Source organism: Taudactylus pleione, unplaced genomic scaffold (assembly GCF_031769625.1).
Source record: "Taudactylus pleione unplaced genomic scaffold, aTauple2 ptg000041l, whole genome shotgun sequence".
NCBI classification, from domain to species: Eukaryota; Metazoa; Chordata; class Amphibia; order Anura; family Myobatrachidae; genus Taudactylus; species Taudactylus pleione.
The window spans coordinates 12,877,148-12,895,371 of record NW_028284443.1 but is presented as its reverse complement, the minus strand read 5'-3'; the positions used below and the strand labels follow the sequence as shown (position 1 = coordinate 12,895,371).

At 43.5% G+C, this 18,224-nt stretch overlaps 1 protein-coding gene across 3 annotated transcripts in view; it reads right to left on the bottom strand.

Moving 5' to 3' along the window:
* Positions 1-18,224, bottom strand: part of IQUB (IQ motif and ubiquitin domain containing) — a 55,227-nt gene that overhangs the window by 24,581 nt on the left and 12,422 nt on the right. For all 3 annotated transcript variants that reach the window (XM_088456069.1, XM_088456077.1, XM_088456082.1), the window contains exons 4-9: positions 14,926-15,093; positions 14,400-14,575; positions 13,801-13,956; positions 10,576-10,786; positions 6,851-7,026; positions 966-1,136 (exon numbers count right to left, since the gene is read on the bottom strand). In XM_088456069.1, coding sequence (XP_088312195.1) covers positions 966-1,136; positions 6,851-7,026; positions 10,576-10,786; positions 13,801-13,956; positions 14,400-14,575; positions 14,926-15,093 — 1,058 coding nt within the window. The remainder of the gene's footprint in view (positions 1-965; positions 1,137-6,850; positions 7,027-10,575; positions 10,787-13,800; positions 13,957-14,399; positions 14,576-14,925; positions 15,094-18,224) is intronic.

Genomic DNA, 18,224 nt, shown 5'->3' with positions numbered 1-18,224 from the left:
CCAGTGAGTGTATGAGGGTTTTGGTGGCATCCTGGGTGAGAAAGGGTCTAATCTTGGAAATATTTTTGAGATGGAAGCGACAGGACTGTGAGAGGCTCTGGATATGTGGTTTGTAGGAGAGGGAGGAGTCCAGGATAACTCCAAGACAGCGCACTTTGGGGCTAGAAGAGATAGTTGTGCCATCAATTGTTAAAGAAATAGTGGGAAGTGAAGTTATGTTGAAGGGTGGAAAAATGATCAGCTCAGTCTTAGACATATTAAGTTCAAGAAATCGCTGGGACATCCAGGAAGAAATAGCAGAGCCAGCCTACTTGCCATTTCATTATATCCACATTTGTGGAAGACTTGCTTCTTTTTTACTCTCTCATGTGGATACAAGAGACTTGTTACTTAGTTTCCATTCAAGATTGTCATTGATACTATGTGTTCTCTTAAACAGCCACATTGAGTTTGTTTCCACATATGCTCTGCTACTAGTTTGTATCTATATGCTCTTAACATTACTCTATTGATTTTACAGACTGTTATGTGCTACTTGTGCTCTAAGAATACTGCAATCCTGCCTCATAAATAAATTGCCTTGCTGGAAAACTGGGCACACTTTTGCAAATCAAGGGGCACAGAGAGTACAATGGTGCTATAACATTGCAGAGTGGCTGTTTTTTACTTCATTTCTGTATACACTTTTCATTGCTCATCCAGCAATCTACCCACACAAGCCTGCCATTTCAGCCTAGCTGCTAAGTCTACCAATATGGCTTTTAAAAAAAAGAGAGATGCAACCTTTAGCAGATTACCGCTGACCATTTCAGATTATTCGCTGGACTTGAATTGCTTACCTTTCAATACAAAATGGAAAAATTCAAGTGTTCTAAACTTTTTGACCGGTAGTGTATCTTAATAAAAAAATGAGCTGTGGCATATTAACAATGCTACAAAACAACTTTGCATGCAATATATATTACCTTGACAGTATGCTTAAGGGTCAAAAGCGCATCAAGCCTCTCATCATTAGTGAAGGTCTTGGTATTAATACTGGCGTAGATGCTACGCAGCTCTCTGGCGCGGATTGTAAATTGAGTATCCATCTCAGTCATTTTTCCATCAAATGCTTTCCATCTCTTGGGTTCACAGCACTTTATGTAAGAAACAAAATCATAGATAATCACACAATGAAAAATAAAATCAAAATAAACCTAATCTAAATATCATTCTTTATATACTAGAACAACATTAAACAGAATTGATTTGTTGTGTTGTGCTATAAGCACATAAAAATTACTGCAATCAGCAAATCTCTTTGCTTGACCCTTATTTGCTGAGAAGCAACTCACGTATCCTGATCACATTATGCACTAACACAGGCATATACAGCTGGAGGCTCAAATACTGTATCTAAAACAGGGATATACTGCAAAGGCGCTAAAACATCGTGAACCATCTAGTCCGAAGCATTTCCTTTCCATTCGCTCTCCAGTCAAGAGCACCTGATTATTCACTGTGCTGGAGCACATTCATATAGGCTGATGGAGACCCTGCTTACGGACCCGGCGTGGTCTAGGACTTACACAGGAACCGGCACTCACATTGCAGTGACTGCCCTGAGTTGGCTCCTTTTGTTCATTACTCACGGCCCGGCTCACCACACTGTGACCAGCAGACGCTGGGAGTACTTTGTTTTACTTCAGACCGGAGTTTGATCATTAAGGACCGCAACACAGTGAGTACTAAGGGAACCCACCGGTGTCCACATTGCAGTGACCGCCCTGAGTTGGCTCCCTTTGTCCATTATCCACGACCCGGATCACCACACTGTGACCAGCAGACGCTGGAATTACGTCACTAAACCTCAGACCGGAGTCTGATCATTAAGGACTGCAACACAGTGAGTACCAAGGGAATTCTCCTGTGTGCCGGTTCAATTTATCCTACTAACATCTAAAGCAGGGGTGGGGAACCTTTTTTCTGCCGAGGGCCATGTTGATTTATATGACATTATTCGCGGGCCCAGTGCAGGCCACGATCCTCCGTGTGACATCACCGATGATTACAGCAATGCCTGGAGCATCCTGAGGATGCTCCGGGGAGCTGTAAGGGCAGCGGTGGGACCGTCTGAAGCATCCTAAGGACGCCCCAGGCGGCACTGCTGCATATAGTCTGGCTGCAGGATGCCATTCTAGGCACCCTGCTAGCCAGATGAGGCTAGCAGAAAAAAGCTCAGAGGGCCAGACCAAATGATTCCGGGGGCAGTATACGGCCCCCGGGCCTGAGGTTCCCAATCCCTGATCTAAAGGATTATTACTCCAGCCTAATTGCCATTTCATTATATCCACATTTGTGGAAGACTCGCTTCTTTTTTACTCTCTCATGTGGATACAAGAGACTTACTTAGTTTCCATTCAAGATTGTCATTGATACTATGTATTCTCTTAAACAGCCACATTGAGTTTGTTTCCACATATGCTCTGCTACTAGTTTGTATCTATATGCTCTTAACATTACTGTATTGATTTTACTGACTGTTATGTGCTACTGTCTATTTACTCCTAGGAGCTTATAGTCTAATATATGTGTACTATTCAATAAATTTATTTTGGCTGATACAGTGTTCATGATGTTTTAGCGCCTTTGCAGTATATCCCTGTTTTAGTCTTCTTTTTGTATTGGAGAAAGGCAATCTCCAATTCTGCAAGTTGGCAGCTACATGAGCCTACTCACCACAGGTCCTCAATAGGCGCCAGGGTTAATTTTGTGATTACTGAAATACTGTATCTGTCTGTTATTGTGGAATATAGTGTAACATCAGGAAATGCTGGGTATGGTTAGAATAAAGCTACCTAGATTGTCAGTCTAGCCCAGCAGCTCTATTACAAATGACTATAGTTTCTGGCACAAAACTTATTTCAGCTTCTGAGCAAAACAAATCTCACATTGTCTTTCCAGTTGCTTTGATAATGTAGCATAATTTGAATCAATATATACGTGAGACTGTATAAAGCAAAAACAGGTGTATAGTATAATCAACCATACATAACTATGAATTACAACATGTCACCTAAGGACATCTATGTACCAAATTGTTACAAATACACACAGATTTATATAAACCCCATTTACTTAACTCCATTAATCAATTACTACAGCTTATGATCTACAAAGATGATCTATATTCTGTTATACTTTGCAGGATTGCTAAAAGGAGCTAAAGTGCGAAGTTCAATAGAGCTCATCTGGATAAATCTGGTTTCCTGCTACATCTGTTGCCAAACTGTTCTCTGCCTTTGCACAGTAGATAATACACAATATACAATACAAGTACCTTGTAAACAACATGTTTGTAATAAAGTCACCTTTGACATATACCTGTTATTATAATCAACATGTCAATGTACTTAGGCTGTTTTAGGCGTTGTGTCTCTGTCTTTTACAATTTGCAAACGCACTCAACTGGTAGCACCTCCTTTTTGTGCTACTACACTCTCCCATTTCCACACAATTTCCATTTTCTCTAAATCTTTATGTAATAACTTACTAACTTGCTCTACAGTATATAGGATAGTGTCATCAGCAGATATGATTCCTGTGGTGCACAAGTACCTCCGTACTGTAGATTTCCCATTTATATCTAAGCTCTGGCTTCTAGTTTTCATCCAGTTTTCTATCCATGTACATTTCCCTAGTACTCTTATTGTATGTAAGCTGTTATGTACCTTCACTGTGTGCTCTGGCAGGGATCGCTGGAGGGGGAATTTTCACTCCCCCACTTCGGCAGATGAGATGTTCATGAGGCAAAGCAGGAAGAGTTATAACAGCACAATGCGTGCTGCTATCTACCCCAGAGTTCTGTTGTGGCGGTGGCTGGAGAAAATAGAGCACTATTCTATAGTATTGTGGGGCAGTGACTGGAGGAAGTTGGGCACAGAGTTCTGTAGGGACAAGGGGCTGTGACTGGAGAAAGTCAGGCACAGAGTTCTGTAAGGACAGGGAGCAGTGACTGGAGGAAGTGTGGCATAGAGTTCTGTAGGAACGAGGAGTAGTGATTGGAGGAAGTGGGGCATAGAGTTCTGTAGGAACGAGGAGTAGTGATTGGAGGAAGTGGGGCATGGAGTTCTGTAGGAACGAGGAGTAGTGATTGGAGGAGGTGGGGCATGGAGTTCTGTAGGAACGAGGAGTAGTGATTGGAGGAAGTGGGGCATGGAGTTCTGTAGGAACGAGGAGTAGTGATTGGAGGAAGTGGGGCATGGAGTTCTGTAGGAACGAGGAGTAGTGATTAGAGGAAGTGGGGCATGGAGTTCTGTAGGAACGAGGAGTAGTGATTGGAGGAAGTGGGGCATGGAGTTCTGTAGGAACGAGGAGTAGTGATTGGAGGAAGTGGGGCATGGAGTTCTGTAGGAACGAGGAGTAGTGATTGGAGGAAGTGGGGCATGGAGTTCTGTAGGAACGAGGAGTAGTGAATGGAGGAAGTGGGGCATGGAGTTCTGTAGGAACGAGGAGTAGTGACTGGAGGAAGTGGGGCATGGAGTTCTGTAGGAACGAGGAGTAGTGATTGGAGGAAGTGGGGCATGGAGTTCTGTAGGAACGAGGAGTAGTGATTGGAGGAAGTGGGGCATGGAGTTCTGTAGGAACGAGGAGTAGTGATTGGAGGAAGTGGGGCATGGAGTTCTGAATGAACTTCTCATCTGCCGGCAATCCCTGTCTGAGTACACAGCGCACCAGCCTAGTGCTCATACGCTGTGTCTCACCTCCCGGCCAGCTCCACTGGGCATACGCAGGATCTTGCAAGCATTGAAGAACCCGCGTGCAGCACCCAGAGCCAGCAGCCCCCGCAGCAGGGTCTATGTTTTCCCTGCTGTGGTGATAGGCAACGTCAGCTGCAGCTGTCGATATCGATAGCTGCAGCTGTTGGAAGGGTCAGTGCCAACGACCGTTCATACATAGCCCAGCACATTGGCGCTGCTATCTTGTAGATAGCAGCACCGATAATGACAGGGACGCATAGCGTCCCTTTCATTAAACCCTGAACCCTACTTTAAAAACAGATCACACATTCTCATTGACAAACTGTTAAAATATCTGTATAGATTTTGCACCAAAGCCAAATAGAGATGATAGGCATTCCAGCAACCCACATCTGGGTAACTTAAAGTACAGACATTCCTCACTTAGCGACCTACCTGTTCAGCGACCATTCGGACTTACGACTGGCGCTCTGACCAGCTAACTGTGACTTGCAGTGATTAAAAAAAAAAAAAGACAGACTCTGCTGCAAGAGGAAGCCCTGGCTGTGGTGTGAGACACATAGGACACCTTGCAAGGACAGCAACACGCTCTCGGAGGAGGTGGGGCACACACAGGCACATGTCACCCTCAGCCTGGGACCTGCTACTTCCCGGTCACTATATGTCCTCACTTAACGACCGATTTGTTTAATGACCAAGTCGTAGGAACGGAACTCGGTCGTTAAGTGAGGAAGGTCTGTATGACAAGCAAATTCAATGCTCATGGGAAAGAATATCCTAACAGCAAAAGTATTTGTTAAAGTATTATAAAGAATTTTTTGATAGTTAAAAAAAAAATTAGGATCAAATATACAAATACCTAAAAATAGTTATGGTGATCCTATAAGTATAACCATATAATCCTATAAAACTGTATGTCCCAGATGCAATGAGAATCAGGCAGCAGTGTGTGCCTGCACCCTGCTGAGAGCACCCACTGCCAGCGATAATGAAAAAACCTATCATGGGCCAGCTTTGGCAGCACATTAACCAACTTTCCCCACTTACCCAAATATTTTGCCAACACTGCTGTTTGTCCAGTTCACCATGGCTGCTCAAACATGTGCATGCACCTACAGAAGAACAGAAAAAAGAGGCTCTAGAAGAAAGAGATGAAGAGGGAGAGAGAGAAATAAGGGTGAGAGAGAGATAAGGGGGAGAGAGAGAGAGAGAGAGAGATAAGGGGGAGAGAGAGAGAAATAAGGGGGAGAGAGATAAGGGGGAGAGAGAGAGAGAGAAATAAGGGGGAGAGAGAGATAAGGGGGAGAGAGAGAGAAATAAGGGGGAGAGAGAGATAAGGGGGAGAGAGAGAGAAATAAGGGGGAGAGAGAGATAAGGGGGAGAGAGAGAGAAATAAGGGGGAGAGAGAGATAAGGGGGGGAGAGAGAGATAAGGGGGAGAGAGAGAGAGAGAGAGAGAGAGAGAGAGAGAGAGAGAGATAAGGGGAAGAGAGAGAGAAATAAGGGGGAAAGAGAGAGAAATAAGGGGGAGAGAGAGATAAGGGGGAGAGAGAGAAATAAGGGGGAGAGAGATAAGGGGGAGAAAGAGAAATAAGGGGGAGAGAGAGAAATAAGGGGGAGAGAGATAAGAGGGGTAAAGAGCAAGAGAAAGGGTGACAGGGAGAGAAGGGAAAGATTGTAGAAAGTAAGAAGAGGAGAGGGGAAATAGATGAGGGAGAGAGATGGGGAAAAGGAGAACAGATATTGTGACAGGGAAAGAGCGGGAGAGACAGAGAAAGGGGGATGGAAAAAGAGATGGGGTGGAAGGGGGCAGACTGAGAAATTCCCTGGAATGCTGTGTACAACAGCTAGTACTAATATCAATGTGTCATTGTCTTGCTGAAGTCTCACATATATATTATATTTTGTTTAAATTATAGAAGAATAATTTATATCTAGAGATCATTTTCTTTAACACGTTAGAATTTGTATATTAACACCTTTCTTTGTAACAGCATTAATATAAGATTAAGCATCACATGACATGCACAGTCCATGAAAGTACTGAACCATAGACATGGAACAATCAATATAATACTTGTTATTGTAATGCAAACTTAAGACACTACAGACCTTGTTCAGGAGAGACTGTATAGCTTTCACATGGTTCTCTTCACCCGCATCTATTTTGTGCCGGCCAATGGAGCCGATCAGCTGTGTCTCCTGGTCCAGAAGAGCACAGAGAGCTGCTTTTCTTTCAGCACCAGTATACGTCTGGTTAATGCGCTCCACCTCTTCTTTCCTCCATACTTAAAAGAATGCACATAATTACACTTTGTAAAATAAGAAGCATTAAAATTATATTCAAAAACACACAAAAGGTAAAAACAATGGGCATAGTTATATGACGAAAATAAAATCCTACCACAAACTGTGGCAGGTGATGCTGGGCAAGCTCTATATTTTCTGCATTTTTGCACATTCAAAGCATATTATCAAGTCTACTCCATGATGGTGTACCCAGACCTGCTGGTTCCATGGTGTATGTTGTTTGTAAGGGCATGTTGTTTTTCATTATTTATTGTGAACATGATATAGTAGGGAAAATAAAGAACATGGCCTTTTCAAAGTAGAAATTTTGGAAGCAGGAAAATGTCAATATAACATTATTACAAAAGCTAATCTTACAGCTGTACTGTGACATATTTTTTTAATAAGTTCTCCACTGAACGTTAACATCTTTTTGCACTTCAAATAACAACCTTACAGCTGTTAATCACAGATTGGAATGAATCATACCGCCTTTCCAACTCATACCATGGACTGTAAAGGCACACTGAAGAAAGGAGAATTCAAAAATGGTTGTTCTGCAGAAAGGGCTACTAAAGTGGGTGAACGGATAACTGCCTTGGGCAACTCTTGCTTTTGCAGATTTATGGTGCGTACACATGGTACAACTTTCATAAACGATATGAACGATAACGATATCGTTCATATCATTATCGTTCACATCGTTTACTTTTTTGCAGTCCCCAACCTGACAACGACCAACGATGCGCGTTCCCGAATGAACGATAAAGATATCTTTCATCGTCCATGCATGCAGGCCAACTTGGCCGATATCGTCAACTTTGCCTGTTCAGAGATGTCCTGGATGACTTCACTAAAAGATATATCTTTCAAGTCGTTGGTGGTACAGATCGTGCCGTGTGTATGCACCATAAGCCTGACATCAAGTGACAGGAACAGCACCTTTCAGACCTTCAGTAAGTGCACTAATATACAGAACCAGCAGTACAACAATATAACCCGCCATAAGGCTCTAGAAGAGGTGATGTGTACAGCCAGCATTTTTCTGCCAATTGTTCATTAAAAATTGTTACCTCTGAAATAATTTCCAGAAATGATAAATGCAAAAATAAGTGCCCCTAATTTATGGCCACTAACAAGTGAGCTATCCCAAGGCAAATGTTGCCAACCCTCCACTGTTGTGCAGTTTTAGTTTATATGAGTCTATGGCCTAATAGACTCAGTAAGTAAGGTTTAAATTGCTGTTTAGGAAGAAAATCATACAAATGGTGCTTCACATTTCCTATGAATGATAGCAGTGTAGTCCTGCATCTAAAGAGTCCAACATAATTGCAATCCATACTTTTCATCTGGGAGATAGTAAGATATGTACAACAAAGGGAAATGTGTACTTGTGGTGCCACCCTATAAACCTCTACAGTCCTGGGCAGGGGCATAACTAGGTATTTGAAGGCCCCATAACAAAAGTTTGTAAGGGTCTCTATGTACCACCCAATGGTGAAAAATGTATATAACACATGTAACTTTGACAAGTAAGATGCCCCCCCCTCTAAGCTCTAGTCCCCATAGCAGCTGCTCCCTTTGCACCTATGGTAGTTACGCCCATGGTCCTGGGTGTTTGTTTCCAACAGCAAAGGGCTCTAAATGCACACACACACACACACACAAAGATATGCACACAGGTAGAACATAGCAGCCATTCTATCCTGATGGCAGGGTTGTTGCCCGGGATAACAATGCCTCAACCCACAGAACACCTGTGATTGCTCAATGGTTAGATGAGACCAGTTATCTATAGGTCATGTCTTCTCAGTCACCAGAACTGAATGCACATGGCCATTTATAGGATACTTAGGAACAATGCCGGAGTCTGTGTTTTCCAGCACAATCAACCAGAATCAGATGACTGACTTTCTTGTGCAAAAATTGTGCACTGTTCCAGACACTGATAGACTCAATGTCAAGGAGCATACACACCACATATGGGGGTCCAATGCCGACAGTGGAACTTTACATTGGTGTTTTCATATATTAACCCACAACCTGCTATATAAATATTGACTTTAGCATATAGGATTTAATTACAAAAAAGTCTAGATGGTTCTCTGCTATGATTTCCTTATCCATGTACTACACTAAATGATTGGCAAAATACAGTTCTGAGGTCACCTGTACAGTTGGACTTGCACGTCCCCACACACACCTGTACCTATTGCAACTGGAATGTACTCCTTGTGTTTACAGAGGTAGGATGGAGATAGGAGGGGGCATGTAAGTGAGGGATAAGTACAGCAAGGGCGTGTTCAAACAAAAAGCATCCCAAACTGACCCTGATAAAGATGCATATGCACTTGTCTGGAGGTGGACACTTCCGGATGCTCAACTCCTTGTGCAAAATAGAAACTGGTGATGATGATGACTGGCAGCCACTTCTGAGAGTGCATCTGAATTCCATCAGCTATTAGTACTGCAGTGTGGCTGCTGCGATCTGTACACATTATTACATTTATATCTGCAATCAGTCCGCGGCATGAAAGTAGATTCCAATTTGATCTTTTAAAGAGGATGGCAAGAGATGTATGTATTCATTTGAACTTAGTGCCTGCTTCAGATATGGACGCTATTGCACAGCAACTGCGACTTTGTACTCAGCGGCTGTGCAATAATATGCTAGTGCCACAGAAGGCGCAGCATCGGATCATCTGCATGAACATCGGCCATCAGAGTAACCCTCAGTTTACTCAGGATGGCCAGTGTGTTCAAGCTGCCGGGGCCAGTGAAGCTGCACCACAAGATGCAGACACTGACCTCGACGAGCCTCAGAAATGCTGGGAGCACTGCATGCGATCTATCAGAACGAGATCTGCACATGCGCAGTTATCACACCATCGGAAATGTACATACTGTAAACCATTAGATTTGCATACAGCTCAGAAACAGGCCCTTCATTAGTATTTTAATTTTCTATTAGTTATAATTTCCTTTTACATTGTTAATGCAACTTTATTATTTTTGAATAACACTGTGCAGACATAGATAGAGAATTGTATATTGTAATTTTAGCATTTACTACCAATACTGTGAAGCCTCATCTTCTGGTATAGACCAGGTGGATATACTACTGTTCATTCCTGGAGTAAGAGGTGCATATGCAGGAGTGCTAATAGGGGGCTAGGATAGGCCTGGGCTTGTTGGAGATGCACAGCCACACCCACAAGATGGTGGAACCCCTTCCAGTGGCGCAGGAGGCACAATATTTACAAAGGGACATGACCACACCTGCCACTTGCTTGCATTGGGAGGCTGAAATTATGGCAGGCCTGCAGATATACTACTCTTGCTGAACTGCACTAATCTTATACAGTAATATTACCAGCTCTTCAAGATAAGCTAAAGGCATCTTTTTTAGGGGCGCATTTTACACAGTATTCAGATGCACATTTCATCCAACTAAGCACGAGCTCCTAAGGTCTTTTTCTATTTATGTACAGGTTATACTATACGTGTGTGTTGAAGCTAGAGATACACAATATAGTACGATCACCTACATTCAAGAGCATGATAGAGCAGCTCAAAATCTTCCTTGGTTTTGGGGTTCATTCTACGCTCATACTCTTTCCTCAGCCTTTCTTCTTTCTCTTTTTTCTTCCTGAATTCATCCCTTTCCTCCCATTCCGTCCTCAGCCTTTTCTCTTCTCTCAGTTGCTCCACAACTCTTTTGGCATGGCAGCGGCGAAAGTAAGTCTGTATTACTATCACCTAATAAGATGATACAATACCACAAATTAGAATTGAATACTTGTTCCATTTATCATGTCTTTAGAGTGTAAAATATGTATCTAATTATTCAGTGCCTCAAAGGGCAGCTATTTAATATGGTAAAGAAAAAGCACACTATTAGAATTGGAGATTAAAAAAAGTGCAAAAGATCACGAGGTGAGAATTAGAAATACACCTAATATTTGTGCAAACAAATATTAAATGTTAAATCAGAATCTATAATGTTAGAAGATAAATCATTTATTTTGGTAGTCTCATATAAACATTGCCCTAAATGCCCTGTATTGATGAACAATGGGCTACTTACAGACAAAGATGAATAGCATCGTGTAGGACCCCCTCTAGCCCAGCAAAGTGCAGCAACTCGATGTGGCATCGATTCCACAAGTGGACGGAAGACCTTTGGAGAGATGTTTACCCATGCCGTCTGGATAGTTTCCCACAATTCCCTGATATTTGTAGGTGCAGGATCTTGGGTGAAAATGGACCTCTCCACTACGTCCCATAAATTCTCCATTGGGTTCATGTTAGGTGAACGTGGTGGACACACCATTCGTTGGGACTTTCCAGAATGCTCCTAGAACCAATTCTGGACAACTTTGGAGCGATTACAAGGTGCATTATCTTGCTGGAATATTCCATCATGTGGGAGTACATAAAGTCCATGAAGGGTTGCAAATGGTCAACAAGCTATGCAAAGTAACAGTTACCAGTTGATGACGTGCTCAGGCAGACCAACGGACCCAACCATTGCCACGTGAACACACTCAACACCATTATGGAACCACCTCCAGCCTGCATGGTGCCTTTTTTGACATCTGGGGTCCATGGCCTCATGGGGTCTGCACCAAACCCGAATCTTGCCATCAGCCAGAAACGACTGGATTCATGACTCATCAGACCACGCCACATGTTTCCAGTCCTCCATGGTCCAATTAGCAACGTCACCAGCCCAGGTGAGGCGCTGTCTCTGGTGTTGTAATGTTAACAGGGAATGCTAAAGAACGCTGCACTGACCTGCTGGATATTGGTCTGGTACCTCCTGCATTGAATGTGGATGTGATTTGAGCCAGTGTCATTTGTCTGTTACCATGGACAATTTTGTCCAGACGCTGCTGGTCACGATCATTAAGCACTGTGGTCGTCCACTGCGCTTTCCATGGTGAGTGGTAATGCCTTCGATGAGTTATTCCCGGTGATACCGTAGATTGACATATGTTAAATGTCGGCACAACTTCAGAAATGGAATGTCCAATCGACACGGTTCCAAGCCGGGTCAAACCCGGGATTTACCCCGTTCCCACTGCGGCGCAAACCCGGAATATCCCGGAGCAGTGCCGTCTACACTGCACACGGGTGCAGTGCCGGCACTTGGAGATGTAGTCATCACCAAGCATTGGAAACTCCAGCTCTCCCCTGAACGCCAGACCAGAGCGGTCTGTCAACCAGGAGAGGAGGTCCTTTGGGGGTAGGTGTCCTTTCGGGAGGCTGTGTGATGGAACAGCTGTCACCGGGAAAGCGGGCAGGGAGAGATTACAGCCTCCCCATATGAAGCAACATTGAGGTAAAAACCTGAACAGTCCGGACCATACGGGGAGGCTGTAATCTCTCCCACCACGGTGACAACTGTCACAGACAGCTCAGGTTTCAGCCAATTAGCATTGCTGTGAAAGGGTCCCAGGTCGGATGACCCCGGTTACCCATTTACACTGAGCGAGATCTGGGTTTTACCTGTGTAGAACCCTTCTCGCGACATGGGAAGAAATGCCGACTTAATCGACCCAGGATTTTTCCTAGGACCCTTTTCCACAGAGCCTCTACCTGGGCTGACATGGCAATAACCCGGATATTTTGGCCAGTGGAAAAGGGGTATAAATAACTGGAATACATATGTCTTTATTGTATAGGAAAACAATATATAAGAACACAATAAAAATGAATATGAAAGAAATAAATGTATTACAATTTTACCCTTTTTTATTTTCACTCAGGGCCTAATTCAGAGATGGATCCAGTTCACATTGCTCTTGTATCTTTGGATACAGCAGCGATGCTAACATATACTAATGCCACAGGAGGATCCTAAGGAGAAAAGCCATCTGACAGCATTGCAGATCTGAGTGCTGTGTCCTATGATGCAGCATCAGATCGTCTGCGAGACCATCGAGGTTACTTAGATTGGCTCTCACAGCTGCGTAGCCGAGGCCAGGAAGTCTGTGTCAGAAGACTGCATAAATATCAGAATAGCGTACATCTCTGAATCAGGCGCTGAGTTCATATAACTATACAATAATGTATTCTACAACTTCTGGTGCTTAGATACTGACTATGGGCCTGATTCATTACGGATCGCGACTGCAATAGCGATTACGAATGCAGTCTCACTGTGATAGTATGCTAATCCACTGTGATCACCACGCCATAGCAGAACATAAGCACGCCCACCTTACCTTACACACATCCGTAATACTTAGCAAGACTGCGAAACCATCAGTAACAACGAGTACAATCGCAGCCTCACGCGCACTTGCACAAGCTCTGACCTTACTCAGGAATTGCTAACCTTGTCGCACGCTGTGAGTACACAAGCTGCGTACGGCATCACAGTGGATAATTTATGCACACTCCTGCAATGGCGTTCAAAGGCACTACCACGCCTGCGTTTCACCGACCACCCCCATGTCACCACCCCAAATGGTACTCTGCAATGGGTATGTGTAGTGACTGCGATTGCAGTGGAGTGTTCGTGGATGCGCACTGCGATGTATACGCATGCGCACATCGCAACAATCACCTGATTGCGTGCATAATCGCAGTTGCGATCCTTGTTGAATCAGGCCCTTTGTGCACTCTTTTTTTAGATGAGTAGCAGTACACAAAAGACTAGTACATATCAATGACCCCTAAGGAACTATTTGCATTATACGCTAAACCCACACTAAATCTTCCATACTACTGATGGCTAGATAAGAAATGCACATTTCATTACTTACGGCTTTCAATCTTCTTGCATGAAATTCATCGGCTGTCACATACTTTGTGGGCTGTAAAAGTTTATCTGTCATATTTGCTACATAGCAACCAATTTTTGTCATTTGTGTGGACATTGTATTGCTTGACTGTTGGATCTTGTTCTTCTCAAATACAGTCTAAAGGAAAAGAAGCCCATTATCAGAGAAAGTCAGAGAGACGACATGACTCATGCAGGATTGAGAGGAAGTGTTGGACATGACTGTAGAGAGTTTTACAGCAGTTCACTTTTATATATCAAGCGGTGGGCCCTGAAGTATTATTGGAGTGATTCATGGGCCCTCTGAACAACGGGGGGGCCCATGAATTGGATCACTGGAATGATGAAAGGATACCAAAAAATTATAAAATGAATGAAGTTCTCTTGGCTAGTCCTACCCTGCTAAGAGGACACAGTAAAACTACTAATACACTATGCTTCTACAATGGACATGTCTCTCTTATTGTAGCATTGTCTAATTGAAACATTGTATACATATGTATTCATTTATAGTCCTGCATAATACATTTTATAAGTTACAATTTAGAATTTAAAGTAAATCAATCAACAAATAATAGATACCTGCGTATCTCTACAGAACACAACAACTCCTTTATCTGGTCTCTTCTTGGGTACAGTCTGTGTTCCGGCATGATGGAACACTACACCGGTAGCTTTATGGCGATATCCACCCAGATATGGTTTACGATAATTCAGCCTTTCAATTTCCACTGCTATATCCTGATAGGTTTCTTCTCCTAAGCAAACACATAACAGTAACAGTAAAATAAGAAACAATGGTCACAATATAATGTCTTGTCCAGGATACACAGTACTATGGAAGTCATGCTGTTGTTATCTCGTGCTGCCATTTCTTACTTGGTAAATTAGGAAATATAAAGCAATACCCTCTCTAGGTTTGAGCACGACACCTCTAAAATCACATCTAAGATATAAAGTCATGCACACATACATATGACAAAAAGAACTTAATTAAAAACACACTATGAACATTTTGAAAAAATGTTGATCAATGGAAAATAGTAATACTTTGTAACATTATTGGATGACAAATTAAACTACACTGGTCTGAAACTATTTGCCAAACCTGTTTGAACCCTAACTGTTATGACATCTGGCATGCTGTATTCATGCTGAAATTTCATAGCCTTGATTGGATAGTTTTCAGGATCCAATGACTGCATGTCCAGCTGGATCGTTCCATGAGGTGTGATACCGAGATCCACCAAAGTTTCATGGTCTTCAACTACTCGGCCTAAAGTAACAAGAAATGTATTGAATTATACACTGCATGAATCATTGAGAAAACTGTTCTGTAAATAAAAACAACATGTTTTACAGTACTTTGAGAATTATGAAGTGAAATGACATAAGCATACCACATTGACCCTCAGGCCCAGCCAGTCTGTTCAATTTCACTTATTAAAGAAGGCACAGGAACAAAACAAGGATTTGCTCTAGGGTATTATGACTGTGCTAGAAGGTGTATATATATATATATATATATACACATACATATATAGCTATGCTTTAAGTCTAATAAATCCAATGTTGGTTTTCTACAAACACTGATTCGACTCCTCCAACACCCGAAATTCACCACACACATATATTTTATGAATGAATATAGTATATATATGTTGTGACATGAGGTATAGAAATGAGGACTCGAGACAGGCTGGAACTTGGTGAAGCAGTGGCTTTTAAATGCAGCAAACACTGCACCTTAGTATACGGGAGCATAGGCCTGGATACACACATGCACATAACAGAAAATAAGCAAATAAATATAAAAGTAAATGTCCCAACACTCCTTGTGCTTAACAGTCAGCAGTTACAATATCTGTGGACCTTTCAGGTCCTGGCACCCTAATACTAACCATCACCCCCTGGCCTATCGCCTGGCCAGCTTATCCAGTACCAGGAGCAAGAAGCATCAGGTGTGTGAGAGTTTTAAACCCTTCCTGTGCTCCAGTGATTATTCCAGCTGGGACTGTGTAAATGTGAAAACCTGGAACTCCACACCGCCACTGCTAATGCAGAACGCACAGGTTGCAGTCCAGCCTCCCCTGGAGAGGGCTGATTACACCAGAATGTGAGCAATTCAGCTGAGATTTTAGATATATATATATATATATATATCAGAGCCGTATCAAGACTTTTTGGTGCTCTGTGCCAGAAAGAGCTTTGGCGCCCCCATCATTTTTCAAAGGGACATAATGCACCCAAAAAAGGGCCATGGCTTCATGGGGAAGGGCCAGGGAAAAGATAGGAGAGGCCAGGAGATGCTGGGATATATATTAGGGGTGTGTACCGGCCACTTTTCGTGTTTTGGTTTTGGATCTGGATCTTTCTTCGTGTTTTGGATCTGGATTGGTTTTGCCAAAACCACCCTTCCGTGTTTTGGGTGCTGGGTTTTGTGTTTTGGATCTGTATTTTTTTTTTAAAAAGAATAAAAACAGCTAAAATCACAGAATGTGTTGGCTTTTCTGCTCCTATGCTATTATTAACCTCAATAACCTTAATTTCCACTCATTTCCAGTCTATTCTGAACACCTCACAATAGTGTTTTTATGTCCAAAAGGCTATGCTAAGCGACACGAGTGGGCGGCACAAACACGTGGCCCATCTAGGAGTGGCAATGCAGTGGCAGACAGGATGGCAGTTTGAAAAACTAGGCCCCAAACTGTACATAATGCAAAGAAAAATAAGAGGTGCAAGATGGAATTGTCCTTGGGCCCTCCCACCCACTATTATGTTGTATAAACAGGACATGCACACTTTAACAAACCAATCATTTCAGCGCCAGGGTCTGCCACACGACTGTGGCTGAAATGATTGGTTCGTTTGGGCCCCCACAAAACAAGCTGGCAATTAATCTGTCCCTGCACAAACTGGCTCTACGGAGGCAAGATGTCGTCCTCATCCTCCTCATCCACCAATTCCTCACCCTCTTCAGTGTTGTGTACATCCTCATCCTCACAGACTATTAACTCGTCCCCACTGGAATCCACCACCACAGGTCCCTCTGTACGTTCTGGAGGCTGGTCTCCCTGGAAGAGTTGGTAATTCATTTTTATGAACATCATCTTCTCCACATTTTGTGGAAGCAGCCTCCTACGCCTTTCGCTGACAAGGTTCCCGGCTACACTAAACACTCTTTCGGAGTACACACTGGAGGGGGGGCAACTCAGGTAAAATAGAGCCAGTTTGTACAGGGGCCTCCAAATTGCCTCTTTTTCCTTCCAGTACAGGTACGGACTGTCTGACATGCCTACTTGGATGCTGTCTCCGATGTAATCCTCCACCATTCTGTCAATGGTGACAGTATCATATGCAGTGACAGTAGACATGTCAGAAATTGTTGCCAGGTCCTTCAGTCCGGACCAGATGTCCAAACTTGGTCCTGCCTGCCCTGCATCACCGCCAGCGGGTTGCTTAGGATACCTAAGTTTTTTCCTGGCAGCCCCAGTTGCGGGAGAAAATGAAGAAGGAGCTGTTGACGTGTCACGTTCCGATTCAGCTGACAGTGTTTTCACCAGCAGGTCTTTGCACCTCTGCAGGCTTGTGTCGGCCGGAAAGAGAGGCACCACATAGGCTTTAAACCTAGGATCGAGCACGGTGGCCAAAATTTAGTGGTCTGATTTCAACAGACTGACCACCCTGGAATCCTGGCAAAGCGAATGAAGGGCTTCATCCACAAGTCCCACAAGCTGAGCGGAATCGCTCCGTCTTAGCTCCTCCTTCACTTTCTCCAGCTGCTTCTGCAAAAGCCTGATGAGAGGAATGACCTGACTCAAGCTGGCAGTGTCTGAACTGACTTCACGTGTGGCAAGTTCGAAGGGTTGGAGAACCTTGCACAACACGGAAATCATTCTCCACTGCGCTTGAGTCAGGTGCATACCCCCTCCTTTGCCTATGTCATAGGTGGATGTATAGGCTTGAATGGCCTTTTGCTGCTCCTCTATCCTCTGAAGCATATAGAGGGTTGAGTTCCACCACGTCACAACCTCTTGCTTCAGGTGATGGCAGGGCAGGTTCAAGAGTGTTTGCTGGCGCTCCAGTCTTCGGCACGCAGTCGCTGAATGGCGAAAGTGGCCAGAAATTTTTCGGGCCACCCAAAGCGTCTCCTGCACGCCCCTGTCGCTTTTCAGAGAATTCTGCACCACCAAGTTTATTGTGTGCAAAAAATGGGACATGATGGAATTTTCCAAGATGTAATGCCCGCACAATATTGGTGGCGTTGTCAGATATCACAAATCCCCAGGAGAGTCTAAGTGGGGTAAGCCACTGGGCGATGATTTCCCTCAGTTTCTCTAAGAGGTTGTCGGCGGTGTGCCTCTTACTAAAACCAGTGATACACAGCGTAGCCTGCCTTGGAACGAG